Source organism: Hippoglossus stenolepis, chromosome 15 (assembly GCF_022539355.2).
Source record: "Hippoglossus stenolepis isolate QCI-W04-F060 chromosome 15, HSTE1.2, whole genome shotgun sequence".
NCBI lineage: Eukaryota > Metazoa > Chordata > Actinopteri > Pleuronectiformes > Pleuronectidae > Hippoglossus > Hippoglossus stenolepis.
In genome coordinates this window covers 17,447,463-17,465,324 of record NC_061497.1, presented here as the reverse complement: position 1 = coordinate 17,465,324, position 17,862 = coordinate 17,447,463, and the positions used below count along the sequence as shown (strand labels likewise).

Here is a 17,862-nt window from a genome sequence, read left to right as displayed (position 1 = left end):
AACAAGCCATCCTTATCAGACATCTCAAAATGAGCTGGCTCCTTCAAACTGTGATGGAGGATTTTCTCTGAGATGCTCGGTGAGTCATCTGAGTTTAGCGCTTTCAGATTGAATCAGCGTGAGCAGAGTTGAGGAGAAGACCTCCTCAACTCCCCCCCAAATGTGGTGAGACAAACGGAGAAGCTGCCGAGGGAGGAGAGTCGTGTCCCTGAGAGTCGAGCTCGGATCAGTGAGCAAACTAGATTTTCCTTTTAGCAACTTTCAAGAGTGAGATGATGTGGACAGAGATTTGTGAGTGTTCCTCAGTGGTCCACACCTTTCTGCAGGCTCAAATCAAGACTGTGAGAAAGGCCCTTTATTTCAATGGGGCGATGCAGAAGTGCGTCTCTGCTTGCATGGATTTAACAGACGGGGTTCAATCACAAATAAAATCAAATGATCGACACAGAGCGCGCCAAAAAACATCCAAACGGCTGTGATGGCTGATTGAAATAACCAGTGTGAAACAGAAGCCCACGTGGAGTTGATTTTGATGAGGTGGAAATCAGGTTACACGTCAGGAACCTTTGCAGACCTGATTCAAACACTCATTCTGTCGCTTACCAGAAGTTGACCAGGAACGGATGCTCCAGGTTCTGCATGATCTGCAGCTCCTTCAGGACGTTCCTCACTTCGTTGCGCTCCACACACTTCAGCTTGTTCATGTACTTCATGGCGTACATCTTCTTAGTGTCCTTCTTCTGCACGATGCAGACCTAATGAGATCACATGAGGATTAATACTTAATCCCTGCCGGAATCAGTATGATGAACATCGTGTGCAATTATGATGAATGTCAACATTTCGTTTGTGCGAAATGATACTGTATAATATTTTCTTATTGAAGCCCAAATTGTCAGATGCAGATCTAGTTCTCCCTTATAAGCCGCTACTTTATTTATTTTTAACAACCAACATTAAAAAAATTCTGAAAATATTCTCTTTGGCAAATAGAAAACTAGTCCAGTTTCACAATATGTGTCGGCCCACTAGTGCTTTTTCCATCATTCATCCGCGTTTGTCTGCAGCTGTATTGCATGTGACACACGGCCACTCCCACGAGGTGTTTGTAACATCATTGCAAGAACTGGAAATGTCCATCTAACAAGACAGGAAGGAAACCTCGGGATTTGTCTTTAATCTCCACAATCACAGTTTTAATCCTCTCCTAACACCTTCAACTTTTCACACCGGTATGTTTTGCAATTTAGAGATGGGAAACATTATGTTAGCCTTCATTAGAATTAGTAACTTGTCAGCAGGGAACAGAGAATTTCTTGCAAAATTGCAAGATAAGAACGGCTTCAAACGGCACTCGGGGGCGCTTGCGTCAGTGGAAATAAATAGCACGGTTGATGTGGTGGTTGTGTGGATGCAGAATATAACACCTGGTGCAATCTGTCATTGTGTGTTTACATCAAACTGGGGCGAGATTGCCCCCTTTTTGACAACGTGTCTGAGAATAGTCAGTATTTCCAATATGCGCCAGTGTAATTCCCCATATTTATTTGTGGTCGTGCTCGTCTGTGCTACAAGCGTCAATAAGCCAGTGATTACTGCTATCGGAGAGAGTGATCTGTGGCCCAGCTGGCACAGTTAATCAGCCAGACCCTGATCACATCACTCCTCCCTTAGAACAGCTTGCCATCTACTGTGATTAGACTGCTTATCTGCTGTTGGACAGCGGTGTTGCCATGTGGGTGTGTATTGCATGTGTGCATGTGGGTGCGAGTGTGCGTGCATGCGTGTCGCTATATGTGCTTACATGTACTGTAATTGCTGATGTGGATTGCTCTTCACCGTATAGATTAACAGCGAGAGGAAACGAGGCTGCTATAACCTCGGATGTGTTTCCACAGAGCAAATTAAACCTGAAGGCTTCACAAGACCGTATATGATGATATGAGACTGAGAGAGAGTGGGGACATGGCATATTATGTGTAGTAACATGTACCTTATGTTGAAAGGTCTCCACAAGCAAATCAAGTCGTTGATAGACAGAGAAATTACTGCCAGCTATTTTGAAAATCAGTCCTTGTCTTTTTGTGCTGTTTTAGCAAAACAAACTAATTTCCCCATTTGAAAATGATAAAGTTATCTAATATAAAGTTATTGTATCTGAGAAAATATATGAAGTAGTTGATTTAGTTGCCACAGTAATATCAATATGGCATTACTACCAGCATCAACAACTTCAGGCGCAATTCTCTCAATATTGTTATTGTTCAAAATGTCAGTGTTGGAGGCCATCTCTCTGTTTCTAGAGAAACCAGGAAGGCTGTTGGAAATCCCTTAGGTAAACATTGGCTTACCTTTCCGAAGCTCCCTTTTCCTATTGCCCTTAAGATCTGGAAGTGGTCGAAATTGACTGTAGAAAAGAAGAGAAGAAATTGCATGATTGAAAGTCAAAATGAAACTACTTTGCTATAGCTTAAACATACAAAAATCTATGGATATCACCTTGAAATATATTAGAACACACATTTCCATCCTTTTTAAAATAAAAATCCGGTCAGTGAATCACTGGAAATTTGAGAAGAATTCATTTTAAGCATCCGTACAGTTACAGTAGGTTCACTGCGACGTTTTGCTTTGAGCTTATTTCAACAATAATGACCGTCAAGCTAAAGTAGATGGACGTCTCCAGGGCAACTACAGGTCCAGGTACATTATATAGCGGAGAACGGAAATAAGCCTCAGCACAAAGACATCTTTTTATGAGCAGTGCATACTTTTTTTTTTCCTGAACAAAAGCATATCTCTAGCTGCTTGGTGTCATCCCAGCCTTTGTATCATTCTGCAAACTCGGCCTCACTGTTGTGTCTCCCTCACACACATACACACGACATAAACCAGAGTCCCTATCTCTTCCTCCTCCTCCTCCTATCAGCAGCATTTATCGCCAATTGGAAACCGGATGGGTGCTGTTTGTTTCTTGCTGCCATGACAACCAGGACAGAAGGTTTTCCCTCTCTGCCGTTTTCCCCCAGAGGATGGAACAGCTGCTGCCCACATCCTGCACTCATCTGACCACAGTCACATTCGTAGGGCAATGAGTCTTTCTCAAAAACACACAATTATAGTGCTGACTTCGAGCATTACCTGCCTCTAACAACACACACACACACACTCACACACTCACACACACACACACTCACACACTCACACACTCACACACTCTGCCTGCAGACACTAGATCTATTGGATGTGACAGCTAATGTTATGCTCTGTTAGTCACGTATCACTGGCACTTCCTCCTCTCACACTTTCTGTGTTGGAGTGTTTATACAGTCTCCTCTGATACAGGGCCATATGATGTCCACTTTAACACACACACACACAAACACACACACAGCATGCGCGCCCCTGCGAATATACTCGACATATATACACGGAAACACACTTCAGATAAACATGGTGCTGAGCTACATGGAGATCCTGCACTGATGGGGGTTTTTTTTTCAGAGAGACAGCTGTGGTCGTGGATGACGGGGCAGAGCTCGGTGAGCAGAGAGAGAGAGAGAGAGAGAGAGAGAGAGAGAGAGAGAGAGAGAGAGAGAGAGAGAGAGAGAGAGAGAGAGAGAGAGAGGGAGAGAGAGAGAGAGAGAGGCGCGGTCATACACATGCAAAGAGCGAGTCAGACACAGAGCGAGAGACGAGGAGCGAGATGGATATTATCGTATTTTGTTTCCCCGGCTGAAATTTGAATGGTTTAATGTGCCGCATGAAATGATGGACACACCAGTAACAAAAGCGCGTAATGATCGGAATCTGCAAAAGTGGAATTGACACATTGACAGCCTTTCTGTGGCTTAAACTAACCGAGGAAATCATCTCACTAAGGAGCTCATCGGCTAGTCAATTTAAATTTGACTGACACATGCTAATAAGTCTGGATTGAATTCGCCGCGTGTTCGGTTTGAGTCTGTGACGGTGCTGTATATGTCCTGTCTCTCTCTCTCTTTCTGCCAGATGCTGTCTTTAGCTCAGTGTCTAAGTACGTCCACACTAATTTTGGCTAAATTCGAAAGTGCATCTTCTTCTTGTCTTTCACGCTCCATTTACCCTCACAGCACTCATATACTCCCCAAATGCTTCTATTTTTACTTCAGCCGCCGTCATGTTTACACGTGTGCAGTCATGCATTGTGGGGCTGCGTGTGGACCTCCCCCGAACATGTCCACTCGGGCCTTTTGCAGAAAAGGGCAGATGACAAATTTCGCTTCACGCTGACCCGCACAGCAAGTCAGGCAGAACTTATGATTTCAGCTTAAGATGCTGTTTTGACATCTTGTCACTGACCTTTTAAAAAAATAAAAAAGGGTCTGGATACACCAGCAAACACCAGCTGCAGGTTTTCATCTAGAGGAGAAAACCCTTCCAGCCCCAAGCCCTCTGGCTCCTGCTGAAGGTCTTTAAAAACTGGTCACAGATCCAATGCTAATAGGTCACTGTTGCTTTTACAAAACAGGTCTCAAACAGAAGAAATATAGAAGATTTCCTGGGGACTATTTTCAGCCGTGGATTAATACACATTTGTATGCACCCTTTAGTGAAGGTGTAGGTGAGACTGACTTGAAATAAAGTGCGTTTGTGTTCATAGTAATGATAGAACGTGTCACCTGCTGCAAAAGCACGGCTCACTGATGGCTGCTCGGGAAGCGCCAGTTCACTGCTGGTCCCTTAATGGGATTTCATGGGATCACATATGATCATTAACCTATATTTATATTAAGTTCACCTGGTGACTCGTGACTCTCGATCAAATTTTGTGTCTCACACTAACAGAAAAATATGTAAATGAGAGAAAACCAAAGGATGAGTTTGGCTGCATTAAAACATACGTGATCACAGAAAGAAGGTGGAAACGGAAACGGATTGCAGAGATGCAGCAGAGCCACTGTTGGCCGTGACGCACATGTTACCAACACACACTATTGTTTAGTAAAATGTTATCGTCTCGATCTCTCCCCTCGTCCTCCCCTCATTCCCAGCCCTCACACAAAAGCCTGTAAATCACTTAAGGATCCACCGGAGTGGGAACATCTGCGCTCACACCGTCGCTCTGACAGCTGAAACACAGCCCATGGGTCCATGTGCCACTGCAATGTGAATAAAGTATGATCAGCAGTTAATGGGGCCTGTCCATTAGCCGGAGCTCTCCCAGTGACGCGAAGAAGGGCATGTGGCACGTAAGGGACACACATCATTCTCTGAGGAGATAAACATGTCTGGACAGAGTTCACCTTCATGCACACACCTCTCTGTAAATCAACTAACATGGGTTGAGTATGAATTATAAACCAAGCGTCTGTCTTTGCACTGACACTGGCAAAGAAAACTGTCTGTGAACATATTCTGCAAATAAATGTAGATTGTTAGCAGTGAGAAACAAAATGATAAAAAAAAAATGCTGAAACTCTATTTAGAATGTTGTGTCTAGATTTAGACAAAATTCATTTTTTTGTCTTAGTGAAAAGATTGAATCCGACAGTAAAAGCCAGGGGTGTGGTGGCTATTTAAATATTCCATGTATAAAATATGTGAGAGATTCACAAGCTGTAAGAAAGAGAAATAAGCTGTGGCTCATGTGTCTAATCTGCTTCATTGCAACAGGTCGTTCAGAGATAGCTTGAAAAATTGCACTTTTTTAAACTACGCATGTCAACATTCTTTTACCTTATTGTGACTTTTTCATGATGTCACTTACAGTATATGATATCATGGGCATCATTTTCCGATAATTTGCTTTAGATTGGGTGTCTATTTTTTCTGAAAATATCGTGAAAAAAAAAATTGGGGGATCATATTTTTGTTGACCAAGTTTTTCAGCTATAGATGAACCTGAGCTTGCCACAGATTGTTTTTGTACATTGATATATTTTTGAAATTGTATCATTTACCATTATTAACAATTTCAATTAACAAACAAACGTAATTCAACATCTATGGCGGATATCACCTTGCGGCGACCTTCGACGTTTATGAAGTATGAAGAGGAAAACTCAATTTGCATCTTTATTGCCACTCAGAGGAGTGAATGTAAACTGCCGGGGATGCAGGAGCGCCGGGAGCAACAGTTTCCAAGTCAACGACACATGTCATTATTTGAAAAATTGGAACGTTGGGTTTCCTCTTTTCACTTCCATTTCTGATTTTGGATGTTTATTATTAAATGTTTTCACTCATTTGTTCCATCCCTCCAGTCTTTTTTAATTTTTCTGTCTCTACCTCTGAGTATCTCTCCTCCTCCCTCCTTTTCTTTCCCATCCCTGTCCGTCTCCCTCCCTCGATCATGCCCCGTGTTTCCCAGGTGTCTTGGGAGTGCATACGATGCACTGAGGGGACATAATGGTCCCAGTGCAATGTCAAACAATAACAACAGAGTCAAGGAACACCCGTCTGTTTTTTCTCTGACGTGAGGTGCATCAGCGAGGGGGGTTACTTAGTTTCCAGCTAGGATTTTTTTTAATTTCCAATTCAAAAAAAATGAAAAAAACGAACGTGCCTCTTGTGTTTATTATTTCACTGCCCTCGGTGAAATCGCCCACGCTGTTTTTTTGCGAGGGAGAGAAGCTGCACCGTTCCATTAACTCTGAGTTCACAGAAGCGCTGGCTTTGAGTGACACTCCCAGAACAGCACACTAGATGAGTAAGCTGCAAGGTTAACCATGAATAATGATTTTTCTCTTTGATAGAGGGTTGCCTCCAGTGGAACATATAGAAAGCCAAAGAAATGGATTTCATCACAGGGTGGGAGGCGGTCATTTTACACAGGCAGGGTGAAAGAAGTAAGTTCGGTTTGTCAAACTGTGAGGAAATTCATATCAGAAAAAACATATATTCTAATAATAATTATGGAGCATTATCCCAATCAGCTTAAAACATAACGTATGTCCAGTTTGCAACTCAAGAAAAAAAAGCAAATGCATATCGTCTAATAGCAGATATACAGAAGCACCTACTTCTTCTACTGTGATGGAATAAACAGGGAAAGCCTCTTCACTTCTGACTTAAACACTGACTCATGTAACACAGACTTATTTGAAGTCCCCCAGGGGCACAGCCCGAGTGGAATTAATTTCAGGAACTGACTCAAATCAATAAGTTCACATTGTATTATCTGCAGGTCGCAAACAACAAAAAGGCAGAAATAAGTTCAAAAAGCAGAAAGCTTTTGCCAATCAAAGAATAAGTCAACGTTGATGTCGATCAGTCATTCAGGATAATAGCTTGGCAAGATTCAACCAATTTTAAATAATCTGAAATATCAAGAGTTTAACACTAAAGCCAAAATAAGAGAGATTAAAAAGTCCCATAGATATATTTGGGCTTCACAAAACAACTTTATACTCTGTTATTATATTTTATTTTCCATCATTATATGTATGGTGGCATAAATATCCACCTTTCTCTCCATCGCTGTGCCTCCTGCAAGGGGTATTCCTTTTTTTCCATCACCGTGGCACTTAATCAGCATTACATCACTCTAACCATTTACTGTAAGTGCACTTAATCTTTCCAGCTAATAGAATAGAATAGCTTAACACATTGATAAGGCTGCAGAAAAGGTGCACAACCCCTGGGATAAACTGATGGTGTTAATCCTGCTCACGACTTGTGTGCCAACTTCCCAGCTAGAGTTGTCCCTGTTTGAGCCACAAAAGCAGATAAAGGACAAATAAGATTCGGCCGGATAAGAATTTTGGATTGTTTTCGGCACTCACCCTCGTCCGTGTCATCCGTGACCGGAGCCTTGCTGGATTGTCCGAGCCCCATGGCTGCTCCTCTCGCAGTTTTCTCCTGTTCTGGCTCCTTTTGCTCAACTCAGCATCGAACGGCTCTCCCTCTGAGACGCACTCATAGCCTGGTCAACACTACAGCCCCTCACACACACACACACACACTCACACTCACACACACATATAGCCCCACGTGCCGGACCACTCAGCACTGTCCTTCCTCACTGCTGTTTAGATGAACGCAGGGAGACGGATGACTCTTGCCAGCCGGCAGAAGCAGGGTGGTTGATGTGTTGGTGGCTGTGGCCCTCTGTTGACTGAGAGTCTAACCTGTGAGTGGAGGCAAGGAAACAGGACACCGCCACCGCCACCAGGGAGGAAAGGAGAGGAGAGGAGAGAGAGAGAGAGAGAGGGAAGGAGAGGAGAGAGGGGGGGAAAGTAAAGTTTAAAGGCAGAGCTCCTGGGACATGGATGGACAGAATCGAATGATCGGTGGAAAGATCAATGCTGACCTTTCTTAGATGGAACAAATATATATTTTTTGTACTTCAATAGTGGCACAAGAGCAGAAACATTCACTTTACAGACGACTTGATGAGTAAGGACAATGACTTTCTTTTCTACTTTTCAAATAAGGAGGTCTTCTTCGTCTCGTCTTCTCTCCTTCGTTCCTCCTTTCCTTTATCAATTATTGAACCCCTTATATTTTAATCAGAACGTGATCCTACAGGAGCACCCTTCTACTGTGTGTGTGTGTGTGTGTGTGTGTGTGTGTGTGTGTGTGTGTGTGTGTGTGTGTGTGTGTGTGTGTGTGTGTGTGTGTGTGTGTGTGTGTGATGAATGGTATCATCCATTTTTCCATTATGAGCACAAGATTGGAGGCTTTTTGATTTACAGTTTGCTGCCGTTGTGTACCGTAATCCCTCAGGGTGCCTCACTCCATGATTCCATGAGTTACTACATTATTCTCCACTAGTAGAAGACAATAATTAAGTGTTTGAAGAAAAGAAAACTGTCTTGTGAAACGTGAGCTTATATATGGATGTTTAATTTAAACAGCCCCTGCATTACATCTTATCTCTGTAATACCCTGGTGTCAGAGGTGTCAAAAAGTAAGTTTACTCGAGTTATTTCATGGTAAATCACAACACGTCATAGCTTTACTGCTCTGTTGTTTGCAGTCATATCATTTTTAAACTGAGTGACATCTTGTGCCAAAGCAATATCTAACAGGAGAATGACTATAACTGAGTCATGGGATGTATTTCTGGGGTCGAACAGACAAACTTCATTTCGCTGAGGCAACGTTCAACCCTCCAGGAGGAAAAAAGCCCTGTATGCATGTCATCCTCCGGCTGCATCATAAGGTCAACACAGCACATCTGAATATCCCACAATCAATGAAATGTTCAGAAATTAGTGCGAGAAGCCGCATTGCCGCAGAGGACACAGTGCCCGGAGCCCTTATCCGATCATATGTGGGAGAAAGGCAGAAACATGCGCTGAATAGAAAGTCCCTGTCTCCATCCCCTGCCTCCCTGCAGGGCACCTACCTCTGAACGGAGCCGGCGACTCGAGCACGGGACCATCTCCAGCCCGGTTTGCTGCAGAGACGCGAGGCGACCGCGGAGCAACAGCGCAGCTCAGAGCATCACTTGTCTGGTCCCGTGTCCGGACCGACGACGCACCGCGGGACACCTGGAGCCACGCAGCGGGACGTGACCTGCGGGATGCGCAAAAAAAAAACGAGATCCCAAATGTTTCTGGAGGACGGAGGGAAGCGAAGAGAGGGATCCGGAGGAGAAAGTGCGCTGGTGAGCGACTGACCTCCACATCGCCGCCTGTGTACTGGGCTGGAAACCAGCGTGCGTCTGGAGAGGCACGTTTCATAGGCTGATGTGATGTAGCTGCGGGGCTGAGGATCCCTGTCGTCAACATTCACTCACAAGGAAGGAAAATGATAAATACCCCCTCATGTGTTTCAGTAGATGACACTTTATAATATCTGAAAATCTACTGGGATGTTACATTTTCAGCAGCCATACAAAGAGACAATCATAACAAGTATATTACTACAAGTCCACTGCAAAGTCTTATTTGTAACGTTTTTCTTTGAATTAAAAAAACCCTCTCTTAGTCTTTTCTAATCTATAAAATATATTCTAATATTCTTTATTCAAAGACCTGCAGCAAAATAGTTTGTCCCCTTGTTGTCATAGAGTCAGAGGTCATGGTCAGCTTTAGAACAGCGCCCCCTAGAGCTGGTGACGGTTTATAACTCACCCGGAACAGGTCATTGGCACATGTTCATACATATACGCAGCTGGACTTGCTTGAGTTGCTTAAAGGCAGATTGTCGACAGTGCTGTTTCAACACGGTCCCAGGTGAGGGGCGGTCTGAGCCTGCTGCTGCCTCATAATAGCCTTTAAACTTATATTGAAATAGTAATTACACAGAGAGAATATTGAACACTAATGTCTCTCTGGTGTTTCATTGCGAGTCTATACTGAGTTTGCACTGTGCTTTATATTATTGGCTTTTTAATATCCTTTTAGAATCGATGTAATATACGTTTAATATTGTTGAGAGGTGAAATGCTCAGTTCACCATATAGGTATAAGTATTACCTGCTTTTATTTTGTATTTAAGCAGTCTGTGACAAGTCGGGACCTTTAACATTTTGTATCAGTGGGTCAAATAACCCCAAAGAGACACAAAACGACCAAAAGAAGTAAGAAAGTCAGAAAAACGACACGAAACAAATACAGAGAGACACAAAGAAACCCAAAACATGATGTAAGACAAATAGTAGATGACAATGCAGTGTCGTGGTTTGGGATCTTTTTACATCACTTTCTGTCTGTGCATCTTGCAAGAAGGGTTGGGGGCTCTTCTGTTTTACTGAAACAGCTCCTTAGACAATTGTTAAACTGCTGAATGTGAAAACTTTGATCTTTAGGCGTGATCTATCAGACCTGGGCGTCAATAATCAAACCTGACAACTGAGGGACCGCGAGGCTGCAAGCGAAGATCCAGGCACTCAGGTCGAGGTGTTAAAAACTCACGGCAGCGTCTCCTGTCAGTGATACTAAAGAGTCTCATCACCAGAAAAAGCAGACCCTAAGACTGGAGCTCAGTGAGCAGTCACAGCAACAAAAAGACGCCCGTCAGCAGCAACTCAAGGCAGAAAAGATTCTCATGCCGAAAGGGAAGAGAGGATCAGGAGTTGATCCGGGGGCTGAGGAGTGAGCAGGATGTCCTGTGTCAGGAGTTGGAGGGCCTGAAAGAAAAGAGTGGAGGAGCTGAACTCATCCAAGCTAAAGGCCGAGGGAGAGATAAATCAGGCCCTCCGGAGAGGAACAGTCTGGCTGAATGTACTCTTTTACAGGCACGTGCCAAAACTTGATGCCCCTGAGTAGCAACTGAGGCTGGAGAAATAGTGCACATCCACCCAAGACTCCTACACCTCAGCTGTTCTGCACCTTCCACCACCAACAGCTGAATTCCACAAGGCAGTGGCTCAGTGGTTGGCACGACAACCTCTCAGACGGACAGTAGCTGACCAGCTGGGCTCTTACAGCGTGGAGTCGTCATTCCCACACTCCACAGACAGCAAGTCCAGGTGAAACAGATACTTATTGACCCCTGTTAATCAAATTATAGTTTATACAAATATTTAATATATATTTTTGTCTTTGGAATTGTAAGTGGTATTAAGCAAATTACTAAATTGGCAATGTTTAAGGACAGCAGGGTCGTTGGAGTCAATAGATTAATGGGTTCGAAATGTGTAAGAGCTATAGAACGATACTGCTTTCATTCCATCTGTTAGTGATGTTTAAATTTGTGTCTAAAATCCCTGTCTGCTGACTATATAATGCAACTATTTATAACCATAAAATAATGATATAACAATAATGATGGATTGTTTATAGCCCTTTCATACCACATATAGGGTAAACAAAAGGGGACCCAAAATTGATCCTTGGGGGACCCCACAAATGACAGGAGCACATGAAGAGGAAGCATCTTCCAGCATTACTGAGAAGGAGCGTTTTGACAGACAGGAGATTCACCAATCCAGCTCCACATCCCCGATACCAACAATATTCTTCAGATAAAATGGGCAAAAAATAGCATTATATTTATACAGTGTAGATAAATTCTGTCGTCTTGGCCATTTTCTCTTTATACAATTTGAGTGAGTGCATTGTGAATGATAGATACAGTAGAAAGATAGATAGATGGATAGATAGATACTTTATCGATCGCAAGGGAAATTTAGGTGATGTAATCCAAATGTCCTTTGTCGTGGACCTCACAAAGGTTTGGCGCTGGCACCTGGTTCCTGGTTTGAATCCCAGCTTGGCCGAGGCCTTTCTCTTTGGAGCTTGAATGTTCTCCCGTGTCTGTGTGGGTTTTCTCTGGCTTCCTCCCACAGTCCAAAGAAATGCAAATGTAACATTACTCACTTGATGATAAACGTTCAGCCAAGTTGCTAATCAAAATTTGGATTGAAATGTTTTTCAAGATCTGAAAAAGAATAACACAGATGCAGATCCAGAAACTGAAGATAACGTAAGTGCTTATACATCATGCATGTCAGCTCTGGGATTCGTATGCGGTGAATTACCAGGGCTTCAAAATCAGGATATATGTTTGCAGCTTTTAAATTTACTGCCTTTTGAGGAGATTCCTGTAATCCAATCTCTCATCATCCATTAACTTTCATGGCCATCATTAACTGAAAAACACACCCATCCATTATATAGACTGTCAGGTCACCTCTGTCCAATGTTAAATGAGGAGACCAAGGTCAAAGAGGATAATCGCTGAGTGGTGTGGACTCTGGGACCAGGGATATGCTTACAGTGCACACTGCATATTTTCCTCCTCTTCATGCCTCTTCGTCATGCCAAGACCCACTCAGCCTGGGCCATCCATCTTCATGCTGAGGGGGGTAAACAGACCTCCAACTTTTGGCGCGCCGCAGGACGTAACAAGCATCAGTCAAAAGCACAACAATCCCCGATCGGGCGTTTGGCAGCATCAGGAAGTGTGCTGCTCTTTTAGATGAGATAAGTGATGGCAATGTCATATCACAGCTGGACGGAGGCCAAGGAAAGCCACTCATAATGTAGGAGACCTCAGCTTGTGCCAGTGTTGTCCTAGTTTTGTAATTGAAGGTATTGTTTGCCATAGAAAGCCGGCGTATGGTACATTTAGGGATGGAGTGAGGACTTTTGAAGGAACTCAAACATCATGCTTTAGGAAGCTGGACTATGGAATTATAAGAGGTACATGTGGAGCTGTAGTCTGTGAAATTAGCACCATCTAGTGGAGGGAAATAGTCAGCAGTCGGTTTTATTTTAATATTATACAGCAAGGTTCCTCTGGGAAAAGACTTTACAGTAAATATCGCTTTTATAATCAATGTTGCAACCTGAGTATAAACAGTTAAACACTATCCTCCTCCCCGATGCATACATTATTAATTATGAAAAAACCTGTATTAGTGGGAAGTGTTATTCAAGCTTCTCTCTTCAAAATGCTTATGTCAATGGTTTTGTTTTCACTTTCATATCTTTTTCAGCCCTGATAGAATCTGTCAAAACCATTTGACATTGTGATGTGAAGATGATATTGAAAACAGCTTCTATGGCATATTAATACCAGACACTTTTATTATCTGATCCCTTTTTTATATAGTACATTTCATCACAAGTAAACCTTGAGTGTTTTCTATTAAAATCAAAAGAGCTACACATAATCAAAGAATATAATACAATATACAATAAACAATAAACAATAAACAATAAACATTCATTTCATTCCAGTCAATTGAGTCGGGGTCTTGAGACGCCCCAGGCTTCAATTTTCCTGCAGCATACACACAGATTTTATTTGGGGAATTACAATTTTTAAAAATATATTCATAGTAAGAAGGAAGTAACAGGAAAGATAAATGCAGATGGTGAAGATGCTCACACATTCACTGTAAACAAAATCCCAAATTTATTGTTGCTGGAGTAAAAAGTAAAAGTAAAACTTATACATTTATCTGATCTGTTACCAAAGTCACAGTGATCCTGTCAACCTGGCTCCAATTCCTCTATAAAGATAAGTACTGTCTGTCGTCGCCCGTCATTCTTCTGCAGCTGCATAATAACTCTGGAGTAAACAGAGGGGGTGTGTTAGAAGATGTCCACATGTGTACGTGGCTGCATGTGTGCATCTGACACAAAGGCTCTGTAGGTGCTGCAGGTGTCACAGAGTCATGGCGATCTTTAACCACTTGCTGCTGGCTTCATTTTTGGTGCCTCTGGTGCTGAGCTCCCCTTTCTTCCCACCAACATGCTACACCAAGGTACTGAACATGGCACGAGAGCTCACCCAGTGGGCCGCACATCTGAAGTGGGACTCTGAAACTGTAAGTGGAGATTTTGATCTGATATTTCTTTCGGATTTGTTTGCTTTCGAACGCTCCAATAAGGAACACATTGCAGATATGTTAACTTTCCTTTATCTGGGTGTATATACATGTTTGATTTAGTTTGAATCCCATCAGATTAAAGTGTATAGGCTAGATGTGAGAATATTTCATTTGTTTATGAGTCTTTATAAGTAACATTAGATTATTTTACCAATTTCAATTGTTTTTAAACACTGAGATTCATATTGTTCTTTTCATCCAGAGTAGGTGCATGGCACACATGCCACATCTCTACCTTGATGTACATGTAAGTATGAATTTGAATTCCACGTTATTATCACAAAAATTTATAAATTGTATATTGTAAATTTACTAGATTCAATTACTAGAATCATAGTCAAAACAAAGAGTGTGTTCTGATCCATTCTTTCAGCTGTTTACCTTTCACTCTGTTTTCAACCATCTGGCTGTTATGACATTTTCTCTGACCTCTGTGGTGTCCTGGCTGCAAAACCTCAGCTTCTTTAAATCATGCAAAGGGACACTAATTGCTACTCATGCCGCCAGAACGCCTGCGTGATGTACAAAATAAGGACCTACATCTCCCTGGTGGAGGGCCTGCGACAACGCCGCTGTGCGTACACCCGAGACGTGAGGAAGCTGTGGGGCAATCTGAGACAGCTCTTCATCTTCATGGGAGAGAAATGTCACGGGGTAAGACACACCGTCTCAACAAGTGTAACACAATCAGATTCAAATTGTGTCATGAAAACGGATTGATTTGTGGATTAAATTCGGTGAGGCACAAAGAGATGTCTTCAAATATGGTTTCTCTGTATCTTCAAAACAATCCTGAAGTCAACTGTGTGATAAACCACTGAAATCGTCATGAATGGAAAAACTCATCATTTAAGTTCATCCTTTAATTTAACAAAATAAAGAACACTGACCCTGACCCTACTATATGACCTCTGTGATAATATAAAGCCAAGATCTGTAGTCTGTTTCCTGCCGTGATCTTCATCATCACCATCTTCGCTTTGTCAGTGGCCACAGCCCGAAACCTGAGGTGACAGCCACAAACTGAATTGTCACATTTATGAAAACCAGCACTGAGGTTTCTTTAGTTAACTTTAAACAGTCTCCATATAATATGGATTTTTAGATAAATAAAATAAGTGTTCATCAGTTGATTCCTTCATATGTTTAAGTCCCCAACAAATAAACGTGTAAATCAAATGAGTCAGACTAGAAACAGGAAATGGAAAAAGAGCAAACACAGATGACACACATTCAGAGTGACTGTCATTTGATGGCTCACCCGCTGAGTCACTTCACCGGATTAAACAGGGTTTATGATGCAGATTAAATTATTATACAGATTGGTCCTGGTTCCTCCCTGAGCTGTGAAGTGAAGCACATCTGGCTCGGTGGCTGGTCTCCTGTAAAACACTGACAGGACCTGTCTGTGCAGAGCAGGCCGAGCCATGACGTCTCAACACAGCTTCAAGAGTTCATGCAGTTCGTCAGTTTCATCACAGACGTGTCAGTAACCATTAACAGAAAAGAAAACAGAGCATGAGGCTGGTTATAGCCTGGAAGTTTTGTGCTGATGTTTTTTATTTGTACCTGCTGTTCCAGTCTAGATTTTGATTCGTAGACACCTGAAATTTAGCTGCTTATAAGAACAAATCCTGAGTAAACCTTATTAAATCCCACATGCTTTAATCCGGTTTAATCACAAACTTTTGTCTTTCTTTCTTTCTACAGGACTTGGTGTTCACGATCTTTGACTGTGCTGCGCTGGAGCGTTAACGTCTGGATTCTGAAATCACAACGTCTGCTCAGACAGAGACAACATTACAGTTCTTATGTGTAGTGATTGACTGATATTAATCTTAAACATATGTTGACTATGGTTCTGTAGCTAATTATATATTTTCTGTTTTTGAATATAATTAATGGTATTGCCCCTGATTATCACAAAGCTCTAAAAGAGGAAACATTTCATATAATAAACTTCATTAAGATGACGGTGGCTCCTTTATTAGACTTAGGGGTGTTGTTGTTGTTGTTGTTGCTGTTAAATATCTTCCACATCTCTCACTATGTCTTCCCATGAGTAATAAGATGTGTCATGTAGGCCACAAGGTCAGTACAGGCTACTATAAATAGAATTATCACAGATACATAGAACAATATAATAGAAATCTGTCTTATTTAGATTAAAATATTTTATTACTTCTTCTAACTTCTCCACCAATAACATGATTTTAAAACTTATATTTAGGACTTTTTAGGCATTTCTGGGTTTTTGTAAGTCAACAGCAGAACTCTGTTTGGAAGTGTTTGAAATAATGAACAGTTCTGTAAGTGTACAAGATAAACACACACATACACTTCATTACCAACAAGTCATGGCTGTGATGGGATTAGTAGAAACCTTGAAGGGCTTGTATGGACTTGTATGAGATTGTCTCTTCACTGTCGTAGACTAATTATACTTTGGGGACTTAGTGGAGATGTGATCAAATCCCCCCCCTGAGAGTATTGAGATTAACTGACACAGAGAATAGAAAGAGTACAGAGAATACAAAGCAGATGACTCTGTATTTAGTGTCTACAACAAAGATGATCATGTCTTTACGCCCTGAAATGGATAAAACATTGTAATCCACAATGCTAAAGTTAATTCATTTTGTCTTTTTTAAACCCATTTAAACGTGAAAAAATACATGCAGGATAAAAGTAAAAGACCAAATTAATCCAGTTTAACCCAATAAACTGTAAGGAAAAATTATTTAGGACTTCAACTAACTAATTTTTTGATAATTTTCCATGAGTCCAAGATGACGTCCTTGTTATTTTCCATAAGACCCAATGGAAAAAAATGATCTGCAACTCCTCATATTGAATTATTTACTTTTTTAAGAGTGTCTTGTGAAAGACGGGCAGATTATATAAGATTATTTTTCTTTCTGCTCCTGATCATTCAAGGATTGAGATTTTGTGTCTGGCTCTTAAATTGTTTTGTTTGGTCGAAATAAAGAAAAAAAATATTCCTCAGTCAAAAAATATTGATCTTAATCTTCTCTCAGTCAACTGATGGATTTTTGACAAATCATTTCAGTATTAATAAGGGACATTCATAGTTGCCCTGCTTTCTGCTTTGAGGTCAGGCTCCACACGCTCAACAGGTACGAGTTCACTGAGCTGAATCTGCCACTAGAGGGCGCAATAGCCCAGCTCGTGCAGGTAAGGAGTAATGTCTGAGTAAAGTCTGCTGCTGTTGACTTAAAACAGAAACTACAGCTAAGGTTAAATGTTAAATACTTTTAAATATACGAGTTGCAATAAACGAAACTGTGACGAACTCACACAGAAACTCAACCTCACTTAATTGGCTCTTTGTTTAAAAACTCAACAATTGAATAATCAACACCATTACACATAGAGGTGCGGCAGGATTATGAACAAACAATAAATTGGTTCTATTATAAAATAATACGTTCCTCTGATGTCCATCTGACGCTCAGTGGGTTTGTTTAATGTCCCAGCTGTTTGAGAAGTGGGGGAGTGGGGGGGGACACGCCCAGAGCCCAACCCGGACATGGAGTCCCTGCGCCTCGGCTGCGTTCAGAGTGACG

General features: G+C 41.8%; 2 protein-coding genes across 3 annotated transcripts in view; one reads left to right on the top strand and one right to left on the bottom strand.

Moving 5' to 3' along the window:
• Window positions 1-9,629, bottom strand: part of stk32a (serine/threonine kinase 32A) — a 59,145-nt gene extending 49,516 nt beyond the window's left edge. The window contains exons 1-4 of one of the 2 annotated variants that reach the window (XM_035179547.2): window positions 9,335-9,629; window positions 7,767-8,111; window positions 2,352-2,407; window positions 604-755 (exon numbers count right to left, since the gene is read on the bottom strand). In XM_035179547.2, the coding sequence (XP_035035438.1) occupies window positions 604-755; window positions 2,352-2,407; window positions 7,767-7,818 (260 nt within the window). In that variant the 5' untranslated portion in view covers window positions 7,819-8,111; window positions 9,335-9,629. Of the gene's footprint in view, window positions 1-603; window positions 756-2,351; window positions 2,408-2,771; window positions 2,996-7,766; window positions 8,112-9,334 lie in introns of those variants that run through there. The other variant, XM_035179548.2, reaches the window with a different exon arrangement.
• Window positions 9,630-13,994: 4,365 nt separating this feature from the next.
• zmp:0000001268 (CYTL1 domain-containing protein) lies at window positions 13,995-16,292 on the top strand. Its single transcript, XM_035178838.2, has 4 exons — window positions 13,995-14,212; window positions 14,478-14,522; window positions 14,783-14,929; window positions 15,986-16,292. The coding sequence occupies exons 1-4, from the start codon at window positions 14,060-14,062 to the stop codon at window positions 16,028-16,030; spliced, it is 390 nt and encodes a 129-aa protein (XP_035034729.1). The 5' UTR covers window positions 13,995-14,059; the 3' UTR covers window positions 16,031-16,292.
• The last annotated feature ends 1,570 nt before the right edge of the window (window positions 16,293-17,862 follow it).